Raw genomic sequence first — 18,044 nt, forward strand, 5'->3', positions numbered from 1 at the left:
CAACAAGAAACAATACCAGTAAATGAAATGAAACGAAACGAAGCGAGACTCTAAAGACTGGCTGAAATGCCCGCTGGATCACCTGTGAAGTTAGAGGGACGGTCTGGAGACTGGGCCAGGCGGTGGCTGCCCAGCTGCCTTGTGGGGGTCCCCTCAGCCTGCCCCCGTGACATGGGAGCTGTTAGATAGAGGGGACCGTGGACACTTGATTTTAATTTTAGTTTTTAGTTTTTAAATAAATTTCACTGAGGTATAAAATTACAAACAATAAAATGTACTAATTTGAACTGTATAGCTTTTTGCAAAATGGATACACATCCCTGAGTTCTTGGGCACTGTGTTTGTGATGGAGGCACGTGAACTGAGTGTGGCCTTAACTTTATGGTGTCAGCGAGTCAGTCAGTAGCCATAACCCCAGTAAAGATATTTCGGGCATTCCCGCAGTCCCCCCTACCTCCGCGCGGTCAGTTCCTCGCCCCCACTGCACGACCAAAGCTGCTTTCTGATGCCCGTTCCCGTACAGTAGTTTTGTCAGGTCTTAAAGTTCATGTACGTGGAATCTTACATATGTATTCTTAGTCTCTGGCTTCTTTCATGTAACATGCTTTTAAATTCATGTGTGGTGTTGGATGAATTTGACATAATGATCTATTTCCCTACTGATGGACATTTGAACTCTTTCCAGCTTTTGGCTGTTATGAGCAAGACTGCTCTTAACCTTCTCACGTTATCCTTTTTTACTCATATTTTTCATTCCTCTTCAATTCCACTTAAGAGTGAAATTTCTGAGTCATGAGAAAGATGTAACTTTAAGTTTGTAAGAAACTTTCTGAAGCGGTGGGTTGTTCACACACTGACCAGCAGCGTGTAAGTTGCCGTTGCTCTAAGTACGGACAGTATTGGAGGGTGAGATAGTATCTCACTGCGGTTTCAATTTGCATTTCCCCAGTGCTGGGGTTTTGACTGGGGCTGTGTTGACTCTAGATCAGTTCGGTCAGAAGTGACATCCTAATGCTGACACTGCCAGGCCATGAGTGGAGAAAACGTCTCCATTTATGCAGCTCTTCAGTGTCTCAGCAGGTTTTTGTAGTTTTCAGTGTACAGGTCTTACAGATACTTTGTTAAATATGTCGCTGAGTATTTCATGTGTTTTGAAGCTGTTATAAATGATATTTTAAAAATTTCATTTTACTTGTTTTTAGTGTATAAAAACGCAGTTGATTTTTTAATATACTGACCATGTGTCCTGTGACCTTACTAAATTCACGTATTAAGTTCTAGCAGCTTTTTAATATATTCTTAGGATTTCTATGTCCATGATCATTGCGTCTGTAAATAAAGACATTTTTACTTCTTTCTCATGTATGTATGCCTTTGATTTCGTTTTCTTACTGCATCGACTGTGGCCTCCAGGACAGTGTTGAATAGAAGTGGTGAGAGCACATGTCTTTGCTTTGTTCCTGATCTTTGGGGGAAAAGTGTTCATTATTCATTGAATATGATGTTAGTTGTAGGTTTTTTGGGTTTTTTTTTTTAAACAAATTATCTGTTTGAAGAGTTTTTTTTTCTTGGTTTACTGAGAGTTTTTTATCATGAATGTGTGAATTTTTTCACATGCTTTTCTACATCAATTGAGATGGTCTTAGGATTTTTCTCCTTTATTTTGAAAATATAGTGAATTACACTTCATCGCTTTTTGAATGTTAAACCAACTTTGTATTCCTGCAATAAATCCTACTTGGCCATGATGTATTACCCATTGCTTGTATTCCTGGATTCAGTTTGCTAATACTTTGTTACAGAATTTTGTGTCAATGTTCATGAAAAATATTGGCTTGTATTTTTTTTTCTTGCAATTTCTGGCTTTGACATAAGGGTAATGCTAACCTGGTGGGATGTATGAAGTCTTTAAAAGAGTCTGTGTAAGGCTGGTAGTATTTTTTCCCACAAATTCTTGATGGAATTCGCCAGTTAAGCAGCCTGGGCCTGGAGTTTTCTTCCTGGGCAAGTGTTTGCTTTTTTTTTTTTTTCGCTTTTTTCCTTCTTTGGAAGGTTTTTATTTATGAATTTAATTTATTTAATAGATACAAGGTTATTCATCTGTTATGTTTCTTATGTCAGCTTTGGTCAGTTTCTTCTTTCAGTGAACTTGTCCACCTCACCTAAGTTGTAGCGTGTATTGATACGAAAGTTGAACAGAGCATTGCCTTATTAGTCTCCTGGCATCTGTGGGATTTGGACTGATGTCCCCTTTGTTATTGCTGATAGTGGTTATTTGGATCTTCTCTTTGTTCTTGATCATGTTAGCTTGAGGTTTATCCAGTTGATCTTTGCGAAGAGAAGGGTTTTGTTTTTCTGGGTGTTGACCCATGTTACTGATTCTGCTCTTTATTATTGCCCTCCTCATACTTTGGAGTTGATTTGCTTTTCTCCTTCTGCCTGCCTAAGGTGGAAACTTAGATTGATTAAAAAATTTTTTTAAAGCAGTGTTGATTGAGGTGTAAGTTACATTATTTTATTCAGCATAATGCTTTTGAATTTCATCTATGTTGTATTTAGTATCCCTTTATTAATGGTTGTAATCTATTGTATGGTGTATACCAGTTTATTGATGAACCTTTGTGTTGTTTCCACTTTGGGACGTTATGCATAGAGCTGCTGTAAACCTTCGTGCGCAGGTCTTTGTTTGCCAGTGGGTTTTTATTTCTCCTGGCAGTGGAATTACTACGTCATGTGATAAGAGTAAGTTCAACTTTATAAAAACACTGCATACTGTTTTCCAAAGTGAAAGTACTGTTTTGTCTTCCTGCTCACACTGAATGAGAGTTCCAGTAATGCTAGTTCTTGCCAACAACCAGTATTACCAACTCCTTTCAGTGTTGGCCATTCTGACAGGAGTGTCCCTCATTGTGCTTTAATATGCATTTCTCTGGTGGCTGTTGATGTTGAGCATATTTTCCTGAGCTTGTTTGCTGTCTCTGTATCTCCTTTGTTCACTTGTCTATTCATATATTTTACCCGTTTAAAGTCGGATTGCTTGTCTCATTCCTGATGAGTTGTAAGGCTTCTATATCCTTGGGTGTGAGTTCTTTTTTAGCTGTGGGGTTTTTTTAGTGGTTAATAACGTCCTTTTTATCAGTGTTCCATATGTGAAAAGTTCTGATTAGGGAATTCCATAGTACATTGTAAATCTTATATATTTATGTGTAAATTCACCTAACTTTGTTTTTAAATGTACTGATTGTTAGATTGTGTTTCCTTAATTTGAACATTTAATGTATAGAAACTCCCTAACTGTTGAGCATGATAATGAAAGTGCAGCTTCTGCCAAGGCATGAACTTTTAATTGTTTTACCTGTTATCCTCATCACGTGTGATTGCTGGTTATTCTTAGCTTTGTTTCAGAGCTTTTAAGTAGAACGAAAAGTTTCTAAATATGACATAGAGTAAGATCCCAACTTCTGAGAAATACAGTTGGTGAGCCGGAAACATGGGTTTGGTTCCACACGTGAACATTGTGGAACGTTTAAATAATCGCGGATGTGTTGAAAGGTATGGAGATGGACCAGGGCACTGAAGCAGGCCTTTGTCTTAACCACCTCCTCAGTCTCACAGTAGTTTGTGTATAGTTTACCGTCAGTATGTCAGCTTCAGACACACAGAATGTGTGCTCTCATCCCTGGTTCTCTCGAGTTGATTTCTAGCTTTCTATGGAAACCCATTGTGAGGGGATGAATTTGAAGAGGAATGGACTTTTTCCTGTTGGAGTCTTTTCTTTCAAATAATCCTATGCAGGTGGCATTTCTTCTCCTTTTATATATGGAAATGTGGTGTTAGCTCTTAAGACAGCCGGTCATCTGCCTTGGCATCAGCTAACTTTTGTTAGGAAAGCATTCCCTGCTCTTCCTGGCTCCTTCCAAGGCCACTGTGGATATGATGTGTCTTTCTCACCGTCTTACTGAGTAGGTGACGTGTCATCTGATGTGCCCTGTCCTTGCGCTGATGTATGCCCTCTGTCTCACATGTAAAACTCTGAGGCACATTCTCTTTTGGGATGCTCAGGCTTCTGGGACGGGGTATGAAATTAAATGTCTGCCGTGCTGTTTTAAAAACCATTCGTTACCGTGATTAAAAATACATTCTGATGGCCACCAGTAAAAATGTATATACTGTATATAAAGTATCAAAAAGTGACATGCCGTTTAAATGTTAAAACGTTTGGCATTGTAACATTGCTGATACTCTCAGTTTCCTGTACCACCTGTTGGTGTCTTTTATGTAGCAGGCTTCATCTTTATCTTTTCCAAAAATCATGTTTAGTGAGGTATAACTTACAGTAAATTCACCATTCTTAGGTGGATCATTCTTTGCATTTTGACAGGCACGTACAGTGTGTAACCGCCAGCACAATCGAGACAATACAGAGAATGTTTCCATCAGCTCAAAAGTTGGGCCCCTTTGTAGTCAGTCTCCTCTCCCCACCCCCTGCCCCTGGCAGTCATTGATCTGATTTCTGTCTGCCCTGCTGTTTGCCTTTTCCGGAATGTCATAGAAGTGGCCCCGACCAGTATGTAGCGTTCTGTATATGGCTTCTTTCACTTAGCACAGTGCTTCTGCAGTTCGTCCATGTTGTTGCCTGTGTTATTATTATTTCTATTGGCCATCGCTGACTGGGAAGACAGAAGAAGGGGCCCTGAGCCAGGGAGTATGAGTGGCGTCTTGAGTCTGGAAGATAACGGAGGTGGGTTTTTCCTAGAGCTACCAGAGAGAAGTGCCACCCTGCCAACTCTCATTTTAGCCCAGTGAGATTATTTTGGACTTCTGACCAACAGAAGATAATAAATTTGTATTGTTTAAGCTGCTGGGTTTGTAGTAATTTATTACAGCAACGGTACAAAACGAACACAGATGGCTGTGCTTTTTATGTCCTGAGAAATCTTTGCCCCTAAGAAATGCAAAGATTTCCCCCTTTTTTTTTAAGTAGTTTTATAGCTTTAGGTTTTAAAGGTAGGTCTCTGAACCATTCTGAGTTATTTTTTGGCATGTGGTGCAAGATAAGGCTCTAGTTTTTTCTCCTCCCTTTCCCTCCCCGCCCTTCCTAGAATGAATGGGGAAGTGTTCCTTCCATTTCCTGGAAGAGTTTGTGTTGAATTACTCTTTAATTCTTTATGAAACAGCAGAATTCACCAGTGAAGCCACCAAGGTTTAGCATTTTGTGTGTGTGGAAAGAGCTTCAGTATGAATACAGTTTCTGTAACAGATACAGGGCTACTTAGGTTTCTTATTTTTGAATGAGCTTTGGTGATTTGTGTCTTTCAAAGAATTTGTTCATATCTACATTTTCAAATTTATTGGCATAAGGTTTTTCTTAATATCTTCTCACCCTTTTAAGTTCTGCTGTAGAGTCTGTCGGTATCCCTTCTTCAGTTCCTGCCATTGAAGATGTCTGTTTTCTGTTTTCTTGATCATGTTAGCTAGAGGTTATCAATTTTGTTATCTCTGTAAGGAACCAGCTTTTGGTTTCATTGATTTTCCTCTAATATTTTTTGTTTTCTGCTCATATCTGCTTGTTTTAGGTTTACTTGCTCTTCTTTTTCTAGCTCTTAAAGTGGAAGCTCAGACAGGTAATAGTATATTTCCAATTCCCCATCCAAACCTTTATTTTATAGTATCATTTACTTTACATTTGTTATGACCCAGAATACATTGTTATTATCTTTGTTATAGGTAATTATATTTTCTTTATGTATTTATCAACATTTTTACTGTTTACAACCTTCATTCCTTTTTGTGGCTCTGAGTTCCCATCTGTTATTTTCCTTCTGCCCAAAGAACATTCTTGGATTTTTTTTGTAGTGCAGATTTGCTGATGGTGAATTTTGCCAGCTTTGCTGAATGTTGAATTCTTAAGCTGACAGTTCCAGTATTTTAAGGATATCATTCTCCTGCCTTCTGAGTTGTTTTTTTTTTCCTTGCAAGAAGTTAATGGTAATTCTTTGTTCTACTTTATGCGATGTATGTTTTTTTCTCTGTTGTCTTTTAAGATTGTCTCTGTCACACAGTTTTTAGCAGTTTGATTATGGTGTGCTTTGATGTGGTTTTCTTTCTGTTTCTCTCTTGGGGTTTATTGAGCTTTCTGGAGCTGTGAGTTACGATTTTCATCAAATTTAGAAGTAACTGATGAACACTTCTTTAAATACTGTGTTTGTAACCCCTCTCCGGGACTCCAGTTACATATGTGAATATTAACATCTGTTACGTATGTATTACCTCTACATATGAATGGGACCTCCAGGGGGTCACAGGGCTCTGTTCCCTCTTCTTTCTGTGCTTCACTGTGGGTAATTCTGTTTCTACAGCATTTGGCTGACTCTGAGGCTCATCCAGTGAAGTGTTCGTTTCAGATATTATGCCTTTTGGCTGTTGCTGTTCTGTTTGCTACTTTTTTAATCTTTTCTATTTCTTCCCTCATGTGGATGATTTCCTCTGAATCTCAGCACCTCTTTCTCACGGCTGACTTAGTGTCCACCTGCAGCTCCCCACTGGGCCCTGAGCCCCTTGTCCCGGCCCAGCACCTGCCCGCCATCCGGTGGGGCTCCAGCCCGCACGTCTGCCAGAGCCGGCACCTTCCAGTCCTGCCTCCTGTACTCCCGGCTGCCTGCCTTCCTGGTCTACACTCTCCCGCTCCTCTGTCTTCCTGTCCCTGCCCTGCTCATCTTCCAGTCCCAGCGAGACACCTGTCACCTGCTAGCTGTGGGGCTGCAGCAGTGACTTAGCCCACGGGCCTGTTTGTTCTTTGAAGCGGGGCTGTGTGCCCCACGGAGCTGTGCTGGACTGGCTGAGCAGTGTGTGCGTGGCCTCAGTGGCCTCAGTCCCGTTTTCCTGTATTGTAATGTGGGCGTTGGCAAACCAGGCCTGGGAGCCAAAGCCCTCTCTGGGCGTTTTTGTGTAGCCTTGAGCTGAGAATGGTTTTTACATTTTTAAAGAGCTGTTAAAAAAATAATTAAATAAAACAGTATGGGACAGAGACCTCGAGCCCACAGTCCCGGTACTTACTGCCTACCCCTTTACAGAGAGAGTTTGCCAGCCCTTGGTCTACAAGCTCATCTTGGCAGGCATTGTGTTTTTCCTGCCTTTAAGTTTAAAATTTGCACAGAGTGTAATTTCCAGTGTGCTGTAAATATTGACTTTTAAAGGAGAAAGTATTATATTACTCTTTAAAATGTTTTCGGTAGGCTCTAAATACCATGGATACACCCACCATCATGCATTTTAAAAAAAGATACGAGCAAGCTCTACTTTAACGGTTGGAAATGTTCCTTGCTGCTTTTTCTCCTTGCGCTCATATTTTATTTCACTTATCTCATAGAATTTTATCCTAACGTAAGCATTTTTCTGCTTATGCGAATGTTTTCAGCGCCATAATCTTCTGTAACTATATGCATGTATTTAGTTACTGAAGTTCTGTGACTGTAAGACCCTTGGGTATTGGGCGTTTTCTTTTGAATGATTGTTGCAGTTGTTATTTGTACCAGCTCCTGGCTCCTGGCTTTCCTCTGTTGTGGCCGCTGTTCCTCCTGTCCCATCTCCTGACCCCTCTAAGTTGGGGTACCCCAGGGCTTTGTCCTGTCCTTGGACCTCCACAGTCAGGTCCCTGGGGACCTCACCAGCTCATGAAATCTGGGTGCTTCTGTACACAGCTTCCAAACTGCTCTCACCCAGCCTCGATCTCCCTCCTACACTCCAGAAAGATATGTTGGCTGCCAGTCAGTGTCTCCACTTGTATGTTGCCATGAAATCTCAAATTAACACGTCCAGTGTTGAGCTTTGCACAGCTGTGCCCTTTGCAGTCATTTCATCTCAAGGTGGCAGTTCTGCCCTTTCCATTGCAGGGTCAGAGATCCCTGCAGTTCTTTGACTCCTTTCCCCACCCTAGTCTGTTAGCAGATCCTGGTGTTGATACCATCAGAGCATCACCACTTGAGCGGCTCCCACCCTGGTCCTAAGCAACATGATTTCTGACCTGGGTTATTGTAACAAATAGCCTCCGGGGTCTCCTGCCCTGTGATTGTGTCTCTGATCCTGTCCCTCCACTGCTCAGACCCCTTGGGTTCCCCGTCTTCCTGAGTAGAAGCCAGCACACTCACAGTGACCTGCCAGGCTGGCCTGGCATCTCTTCAGCCTCAGCTCCAACTTCCCCTGCCTTGATCAGTAGGCAGAACCAGTTCTAATTGTGAGACCGCTCTCTCTCAGATGAAGTCTTACTTTTTTAAAAATTGTAAGATGTGCCTCCGACAGTCATCTCACCTCCGAGTTTAATTCCTGGTGGCAGGTGTGATGTGGAGCTGGTCGCCTGCTGGAGGAGGGCACCGTGCCTGTTGCATATTGGCTCCCTCTTTGCTTGCTTGTTGTGGGGGTGATGCATTGTTTTACTAAATGATTGAAGTTACCAGGTGAAATCTTAATCACCCCTGCCATCAGACTCCACAGTATGTCTGAATTGGAGACATTCCACCGTGAAGTGGGCCATCTTATTTTTAATGCCATGCTTTGCCCTTAACAGTGGGTGTAAGATAAGGAAAAGCACAGCCTGCACAGTGCCTCAGTTCCAGGAGCTTTGCTGTGACCTTGCGTCGCGCCTGGGTGCAGTGCATCGTAGTCAGAGGATAGGTCAGAAGCAGGCCTCCTTTTACAAGTGGGAGAAAGGTCGGGGGTGCAGCTGGCATGACTCCTTGACCTCATGACTGCTGTTGGACTGATTCACTTTACCGTAGCGTATCATGGACACTGGCCATCTAGAAACGGCCAGTCTGTACCCACATGCCCCTTGGACAGTCTGTTCTCCAGAGATACCCATAACCTGATGGGAGGCGCTGGCATGTGGTTCCCAAGAGGCAGGAGGGGTGGGCTCCAGGGCTTCCAAAAGGGAAGGGCGACTTGAGCAGTAACACGATGATGATGCCAGTTTTAACTGCTGGGCAGACTTGAATGTTGACATAATCTCAAACCTCTGAAAGAAGAAATTGTTTTTAGTGATGATTTGTTTGAGACTAATAACAGCTATAAAAAGCTGAGGGAAGTGATAAAACGTAGTATTGCTGATTTGCCCACGATGATAAATATTTTAGAGGAAGTTGAACCTGCATTTTAAAGGTGGTGGTAATTTTGTCAGATTGTGAAGTTTGGAGGAGCTTCCAGGCTGGAATGCCCCAGCAGGGCGTGTAGCCCAGCCAGGCTCACCCTCAGGCCAGCTCGAGGGTGGAGAGGCAGAGTGGGGGGCACAGTCAGGGGAGCTGGACTGAGCTGTGGGGTCTGCAGACCTGGGGGCAGTGGGGCAGCGCTGCTCCAATCCTGGACGTTCTGTGAACCCGCCAGCCCCTTTCCGGATGGCCCAATCTGTTCTGAAGGCTGTACTGAGCACTCAGCCAGCCAGCCCAGTGCTGTTGACCATCCATGAGACAGCGACTTTGTCTGATTCACTGTTGTGTCCCCGGGATCCAGAGCAGCGCCTGGCAGAGGGTCCATGCTAAGGAAATGTTTGTTGAATGACTAGAAGCCATGTGCCAGGCGCTGGGGAAAAAGCAGTCCACACACGTCCGCCTTCCCCTTGGAACTGTTGATCTCATGGGGAGATGAACAACGGACAGATGACCAAGCGCTTAAGCAGGATGGTTACCTATCATGGGGGGTGTGCTGGGAGCTGCAGTGGGAATAGGATGGGGCGATGGGAGAGCTGGGCTGCTCCTGAGACGAGGAGGGAGGGAGCCAGTCCTCCCCGAGGGCCAGGGCCAGCGAGGAGGGACGCAGGCAGGCCAGAGTGGGGCTGATTCAGAGTACTTGCATCAGGGTGACTTTGGTGAAAGGACAAAGGAACCCTGCAGTCCTATTTTTAAAAATTCTTAATTCTCTGTATTTGCCGTATCCTAACATAGTACTTGCCTTTTGTTTCCTTTTTTTTAATTTAAAGGATTTTTTTGTTTTGTTTTGTGTTTTTTGATAGATGAGGGTTACTACCAGGGTGGAAAATTTCAGTTTGAAACTGAAGTTCCCGATGCGTACAACATGGTGGTGAGTAGCCCGCGTTTGAGCCGCTGGTCCCCCTTCGCGTAGTGTGGCGCGTGGTCCCCCGCATCGTGCGTGCCGCCCACCCAGTCCTGGAACTGAGCCTGAAATGGCTGGTGCTTCTGTGGTTGATGCCCTTCGTCAGCGGTAGTTAGAGGTTTAGGAGAATCCAAGCGCGGTGTGCCGGGCAGCTGCGCTGGGTGCAGCTCTGTCAGGTGAGATTACTGTCCCGAGACCGGGGCGTCCGGGGAGCTGCCTGTGCACTTCGCGCACACCTTATTTCAGTTCTGGCACTGACTGAAGGAGAGAGCGCCGTAGTGAAACCTGTACTTGTGTTTATGGTATAACACCAAAATTCCAGAAGTGTATAAAACGTGCATCTTAGAATTCTGGAAAAAAAAATGACGTGTAGTTTTAGACTCTGAGTAATTTACACCCCTAGCTACACGTCGACCCCGCCAGGACCCTCCTGGTAATGACTGTCCCACGCACCATGACCTTCTGTCTTTGCTTTTAAGGAAGGTGCTGACCAGTTTGGAAGGTGAGAGAAAGTGTAGAAAGTTATAAAACGATAAAAGTGGTAAGTAACAGACAGTAGAGATACTGTCAGTGACAGGAAGCTACTTTAGGGGAATTCGAAGGACAGAGAGGGTCAGTTTTGTAGTTGGGACCGGGTAAGGCGAGCTAGATTTGAAGTTGTCCTGAGTGGGGAGGGCGCCCCAGAGAACGAGGAAATCACTCGCCATGGCAACGGTAGACAGACCAGCCGGCCTGAATGACGAGTCGGGGTCTGGGAACAGTGGGCAAATGAGAACACAGGTTCGGGGGTTTTGTTGGGCATTTTCCCTCTGGCAGTGAGGCGCCATCGAGGGTCCCGGGCGACTCCGCACACCCCCGAGCGGCGCGCTGGGGAGGCCGTGGTGCACCCCGTGAGCCTCGCAGCTGCTGAACTGCTGGGTTCTGCTGATTGTGCGTGCATGTGTTTCCCCTGGTGTTTCTTAACCTTCTCTAGGCCTGTCCAAAGGGGAGGGAAATACGATGGTAAAGTTAAGTCTCTTGTTAACCTGGGACTGTGGGAATTGGGCACATGCGTGCCGTGACGGTCCCTGCGGTAACTGCTCCTCCGCTCTGACAATGGAGTTGCCCACCCCCGGCTCCTGGCCCCACCACCGGGTGTAGTTCAGTGGCTGGAACACTTTTTTGTTTAAATCCAAACTTTTATCTCTGAAAATTGATCTTCACTGGGCTAGTACATTAAAAGTTCTTTTGGAAATGTCATTTATGAGGATGGAGAAGAGTTGGCAAGCCAAGAAGCCCCCCCTCGAAATTTAATTTTTAAGCAAAGAGGAAAATACGCATTTCAGGTCTTTGTCCACCCATCCCTCCAGCTACCTGCTGAGATGTCCCCTGTTTCCCTAATCACAAGCGGGGACAGGCCTGACAGAGCACTGCACTCTCAGGTGAGAGAAGTTTGAGACCTTGATTTATGTGCACATATTTAGAATTTGGGTCTATTTTGATGGCTTCTGGAAACTATCAGACATACAGTACTGAAAACTCTAGACTCTAACTTTCTGGACGTACTCCATCTCTGTGGATTACTCATCTGAAGAATGTTAAAACAAAAGGGTAAAGAGTCTGTGACACAGTCTTGGGGAAAGCGGTGAATTTTGGGGGAGGAGGGTGGTTCACAGAGTTCAGCATAAACTGACGAACTTTCCAAACAAGCCTCAGGGAATATGAGAGCCGTTGCCTCAGTGCATCAGGTGTCACTTAGTGGCGGAGTGACTTTTTCCCCAAAGTAAGGAGAGAGCAAACCATCAGAAACACCAAGGAAGGAACAGATTTTTGTTGAGGGCGTCTGTGTCAGGGCTTCCGCTCAGCGCACCCTGTGTCCCTCTCCAGTAGTTCTGTGAATGACACTGACACGTGCATCTCCACACGGCAGGAAGTCAGGGCTCAGAAAGGTCAGACTAAGACCTTGCTGGCTTTGCTGGTCTTGACGGCTCAATTGCCAAAGCTGGTTCTTGTCCAGAGCTGCCTGGCTCCTAGTGTGTGCCCTTCCCACCACACCTGGTGGCCACTTTGCAGTGAGAAAATGTTTGTCATACGGTCCCATCCCCATGTGACTTCTTTAAGAAACGGAGAGGTAAGAAATGAAATAAACAGGATGGGAAACCATTGAGACTCACAAACATGTTTCCTGTATTAATTGGTGACTTACATTGTTTTTATGTTTTAGTGCCTGTCTCCTTTGGAAAATTTGTAAACAATGGGCTAGTCCTATTTCAGCAGGAGTAAAACCCATGTGTTCCAGCCCGGAGGCAGTGAGAGGCCAGCCCTCCGGGGGTGTGTGCAGACCCCTCCCTGCCGCCGCTGGGCCTCTCTGCACCATCTCCCTCTCATCCAGGCTCAGGTGGGCCAGCCGCCCTGCCACCAGGCCAGCGTCCCGAGCTCACCACGAGGAGTGGAGGGCGGCACTTTCCCCAGGAAACTGAGGTGCAGTGCTTGAAGGATCCGGAGGTGGCTGTGTTTACCTGTGTTGTAGTTGATCTCCACCTGCGTACTTCTCCTTGCCTTCTCTTTCCACTAGACGCCAGCTCCCTGCAGGCGGGGCCTCGGGGTGCCTCACCTCACTCACTGTATTTCCAGCGCTGGGCACATTTGTCTGATGGTGGCCATGCTCTCTGCCCCCTGCAAACTTACAGGGTTGAAAATTAGAGCAAAGGATGGAAATACGTAGGTTACAGGCATTTCGGGTAGAGGTTGTGAGAGCAAACTTTAAGCAATTCGCATTTCATTTGAATGAGGAGACACAGCTGGAAGGGCTTTGTGGCGCTTTCTCAGAGTTCATTTGCTTTTTGGCCATAATTTATATGATTCCTGTAGTTCATAAGGACTTTTTTTTTAACCCCTAACACTTAGAGTTCTTGCACTTAAGGTCAGTTATTAAGATTGTGAATGAAGCATTTTTAAATATATTTTTATTGATGTGTAGTCAGTTTACAGTGTTGTGTCATTTTCTGGTGTACAGCACAATGCTTCAGTCATACAGGAATATACATACATTCGTTTTCATAGAAACACTTAATAAATAAAGTAGATTTTTAAAATTTTTTTATTTTGCTTTTGTTTTTTGAATTTTTTGATGGTAACAGTTTTTAAAATTTTTTTACTTATTTATTTTTGTGGGGGGCAGGTAATTAGGTTTATTTATTTATCTTTAGAGGAGGTACTAGGGATTGGACCCAGGACCTTGTTCGTGCTAAGCATGTGCTCTACCTCTGAGCTCTACCCTTCCCCCTAGATCATTATTTTAGAATAAACTTTTTAGAAAAGATAAAACTCCTATTTTTACCCCTCTCACCGATGCCCCCCCCCCCATACCCCAGCAGCTGAAATGCAAATACCTCCTTTGGTTCTTTGTTCTTTTGTTCCTGAACTTTATCTCATGATCTCAAACTGCCTCTTAATCTCTGTCTTAGAAATTAGCTGAATTGATTCATGTGTCAGGCCCTCCTGACATGTGCCGGGTTCTGTGTGAGACACCGCAGCCTAGAGATGAGAAGGCGAGCAGGCTCCGGGGCACAGACGCAGACAATGATGGACCAGGGTGGTGGCGTGGGGGAGGATGAGCCCCAGCAGGGATCCCTGAGGAGGGGGAGGCTGAGTGCAGCGGGCAGCCTGGCTGCGGTGCCCCCGCTGTCTCAGGTCTCAACGCTGCTCCTGTGGCCCAGTGCAGTGTCTCTCTCCTCCTGGGTGAGGTGGTGTAGTGTCACCAAATTAGCTGATGTGGCCCTGACCAGCCCTGAAGGGGGAAGGCAGGACTGTCCTGCCACATTTCTAGAAGGAAGAGAACCAGAGTCACACCCAAACACCCACTCTCCCCTCTTCTTTTTATATAATGTGTTATCCTTTGTGGGAAATAGAGAAAATAACACTGTGCAAAAATAGAATATTAATCACCTGTTATGTCCACCCAGATATGGTCACTGTTAACTTTCTGATGTATGTTATGGGCAGTATATAACCGTACATACAAATGGGATCTTGCTACACGTAGCTTGGTAACTTGAGGGTTTTTAACATAAACTATCATGAGAAGTATGTTCTCATGTCAGTTAATGTACAGTTACATTTACATCGTGGTCAGTAGGAGCACGTCCTTGTATGATGCATCACAGTGTGAAACCAGTTCTTTAGAGCTGGTCATTGGGTGGCCAATTTTTTGATAATATGAACCAGACTTCCTGTCAAGGACCAAATGGTAAATATTTTAGGCCTTGTGGACCATATATGGTCTCTGTCATATATTCTTTTTTTTTTTAAACAATCTTTGAAAAATGTAGAAGCCGCACTTAGATCCCAGGCTGTGGGGAAACAGGCCTGGCCTCTGTGTGGTCCCCGGGGTGACCCCTGAATCAGCGGTGCTGTGACGCACGCCGTGGACGACACCTTGTGCGCCGGCCGGGGTCTTTGGTGAGTTCTCACGAGCGGAATTACAGGCACTGAGCAGTGGACTCTGACCCCACGCCTCTTTACCAGTTGTGTTCAGTTACCTGCCAGAGAGGCCGCACCAGTTGGCGTCACCGCCATCAGAGTTTGAAAATTGCCCTTTTCCTCAGTACTTACCACTGTGGGATATTTTCATTATTTTTCTCTTTTTGCATTTTGGGAGGAAATAAATGGCATCTAAGTATCATTTGGATTTTCGTTTCTCAAATGCGTATTCTAAGCTTTCCCCTGCTTTCCAGCTCTGGGTGAGCTGTTACTGTGTGCCTAGTCCTTTTTTCTGTTGGGGTGTTTGTTTTTCTTATCATGAGAGTCCTTGTACAAAAATTACATGTAACTTTTCTTGGTTTTCGTAGCTGTGCTTTAAATATTTTCCTGTTTTCATTTACTTTTTGTTGTTGTCCTGTAAAAGGTTTTTATGATTTTACCACTGTAGTCAAATCTCCTTTTCCTTCTTAAATTTTTCATGTTGTGAAATGCTTAAAACAGGCCTTCAGACCCCAAGACAACTCATTGATGTTTTATGCTAGTTCTCTTAGAGTTCTGTTCATTTATGTGTCATTCATCTGGAATAAAGCTGTGAGTGGGGCTCTGTGTTTTTCCAGATGGTTAGCTGGTTGTCCATTGAGGAATCCTTGTTTGCCCGTCGATTGGCAGTGCAGTCTGTCGTGTGCTAAACCATCAGCTGCGTTCCGGGCTGGATGTTAGTGCCAGCCACAGAGGTAGCAGGTGGAGCTGGGTGTTTCTTGTTTGTCCTGCTTTGGGGATGGGGTGGGGTCTACAAGAACAGCTCAGTCTGGAAAGTGTGTGTCAGAATCCAGGACCCCGGTTCTGGTGCAGAGGTCTGCTCTCTGCTCTGGGGACAGCAGTAGAGAGGGCGTGGGCAGGGGGTCTGTCTGTGTCAGCATCGCACTGTGGAAGGTGTGAAGGGACAGGAAGGAGGGCAAATACAGGCTGATACTTGGACTTGCAGGGAACGCTGGGCGGGGTGACTGTCAGGGGCTTCATAGGAGGGAGGGACATGAGCCTTCAGCTCCCTCAGATGCTGAGTTGGCATGTTAACTATATTCCATCACCTAGAGAGGCGTAGACGGCCCCAACAACTCTGATTTTCCCTCTTCAGCCCAAAGGCCTTGCTGAAAATGTAGGATGCACTAGCCTTCTTTCTGTCAAATGCATTCCCAATGATTTGCAGAAAAGCAAGTTAGAGCATATTCAGTTGATTTAAACTCAGTCTGAACCTAAATGCTGTAATTCTCAGACACCTATACCTGCATAGTTGGGTTAAGTGTTTTGGAGAGTCTCTTGATATCATGGTGCTTTGAAATCAGGAAGAAGACTTAGGAGGGCACTGAGAAGTGCGTCTGTGTACGAATAAAAAGGCGTAGCTAGTCAAACAGAAGACAGTAGAGGAAGATTTGGATGGTGAAATACGTTCTAGCTTGGTATCCAGGATGAAAAACTGATTACAAAGATTTTTTGAAAGCCTTCTACACCTCAGAATAACATCATAAGTACAAATTATATCAGTGACCTGGGGAAGTGTCACCTCTCTGTGACAAGGTGTCGACAGTTTGGTGTCTTGAGATGACCTGTCTGGTGCGGCTGTGTGAGGCGACGGTCATGTCCATCCAACCAGGGCTGATGCCACCGCGGCACTGGGGCTGGGGAGGGGGCCCACCCGCTGCAGGTGGGGGCGGGCTCTCTGGCTCTCGGGTGGGGAGGGTGCTTGGCGCTGTGTCCGCCGCCCACGCTCTGACCAGTCCCTCCTCTTCCTGGCCTTCGTCTCGAGGACATCTTACCTACGGATGTGAGCGAAGGTAGCGTTTATTTCTCAGGTGTGTGGTGGCCGGGGGAGGCAACCTAAATGTCCAGGGAGCTGCTGCTTAAGTGCTGGCATCTGTACCACGGAATGCACGAGAGCCCAGAGCCCTCTGAAACGGTGACAGAAACAAATGTGAAAAAATACATAGCGCATTTCCCCACTTTCGTAAAGAAAAATGAACGTGCATCACGCACACCTGTGTGGATGACCTGGAAAAGAGGCTCGCAAGTGTGCACCAGGTGTTAATGGAGATTATTTGGCGTGGAGTTTAATATATATCTTTCCTTTTGTTTTTGTCTTTGATGAGTATGGATTGCATTTAAATAAAATAATCGTAAAAAAAAAAACCCATCCAAACATGACCCGTCCTATGTGCCGTGTTCCCACGTACTCCTTTTCATCGTCTCTCCCTCCTTTAAGTGTGAAGTGGACTAAGACTTGCATCTAGAGAAATGCTTGTGACAGTAGCGTCTTCAGAAAATCCCCCGAGGGAACCAGCACTGCGGTGAGGAGCAGTGCTCGAGCTGCGGTTCAGCCACGCTGCACCGGGGCCTGAGGGTGCAGAGCTGCCCACCCGGTGCACTGCGGCTCCCGCTCAGCCCGCCCGCCGGCACCCCCGGGGCTGGCGGACGGGCGCTGTTGGGGGTGCAGGCCATCCCGGTGGATGCGGCAGCGCGGGAGGGGGTTGAGGAGCCCTGCTGCCCGGGGACAAGCGAGGCTCTCCGCGGGGTGCGGGGAAGGCTGTGGATCACAGACGTGGTTGGAGAGCCTGTGACCTCTTCCCCTGTGTTGCAGCCCCCCAAAGTGAGATGCTTGACCAGGATCTGGCACCCCAACATCACGGAGACGGGCGAGATCTGTCTCAGGTGAGTTTTTCTTGTTCCCAGCTCCCCCGCTAGCTCTGTGCACCTTGGGCTCTCTGCGTGCTCCCTCTGAGGAGGGAGAGTCTGAGGCTGGGCCCGGGTCAGGGAGGCTTTGGGCTCCACTCAGGTGAGGAGCCTGGTCTCCTGGCTCTGCCACCCCAGCCCGGCCCCTCCTCCAGCCCCATGTCCTCCTGTGTCCCCTGACGGCCTCAGTGCTGCCTGCCGTCCGCCTGGGAGGCTGCGTCTGAGGACCCGTCACCCTTACTCCTCCTGTTCATGGAAGGCGCACCCCCTCCCAGTGGCTGGTTTTAGCTCAGGGGGGATGTGGACGGCAGGCTGCGGAAGACCCGGGCCCTCGTATCTGAGTGTCCTCCGCACGATAGTCTGCATGTGCGGAGGGGCCCTTTCCCAGAGCCTCATGCCAGCCGTGGCCTGGGTGTCCTCGCTCTGCCAGCGGCACGTGGTCCGGGCGCTTTCCTGCTTCTTAAGGTTGCGGGTCCCTCACGTAGAGAACCAGAGAAGTTGTGTGTGTGTGGGGGGGGTGATTGTTGGGTAAATTTAGCATGTGGGCTTTATTTTTCTGCGTCTTGCCACTTTCTCTACTCAGGCAGTGATGTTAACTCACAGGGGCTGCGGGCCAGGCCCCCAGCCCCGCCGCTGGCCGCCGTGTGACTGTAGGAACTTGTTTAACCCGAGTTTGGAGGGCAGGCTTGAAGTAGCTCTCTGGCGCGCTGTTTGCCTTCTCGCTGATCGGAGTCCCTCCTCAGGCCCAGCCTCTGTCT

General features: G+C 46.3%; 1 protein-coding gene across 3 annotated transcripts in view; it reads left to right on the top strand.

The window, feature by feature from the left end:
• UBE2F (ubiquitin conjugating enzyme E2 F (putative)) overlaps positions 1 to 18,044 on the top strand; it is a 50,197-nt gene that overhangs the window by 19,932 nt on the left and 12,221 nt on the right. For all 3 annotated transcript variants that reach the window (XM_072961941.1, XM_072961942.1, XM_072961943.1), the window contains 2 exons: positions 10,001 to 10,068; positions 17,195 to 17,265. In XM_072961941.1, the coding sequence (XP_072818042.1) occupies positions 10,001 to 10,068; positions 17,195 to 17,265 (139 nt within the window). The remainder of the gene's footprint in view (positions 1 to 10,000; positions 10,069 to 17,194; positions 17,266 to 18,044) is intronic.

Source organism: Vicugna pacos, chromosome 5 (assembly GCF_048564905.1).
Source record: "Vicugna pacos chromosome 5, VicPac4, whole genome shotgun sequence".
Taxonomy (NCBI): domain Eukaryota; kingdom Metazoa; phylum Chordata; class Mammalia; order Artiodactyla; family Camelidae; genus Vicugna; species Vicugna pacos.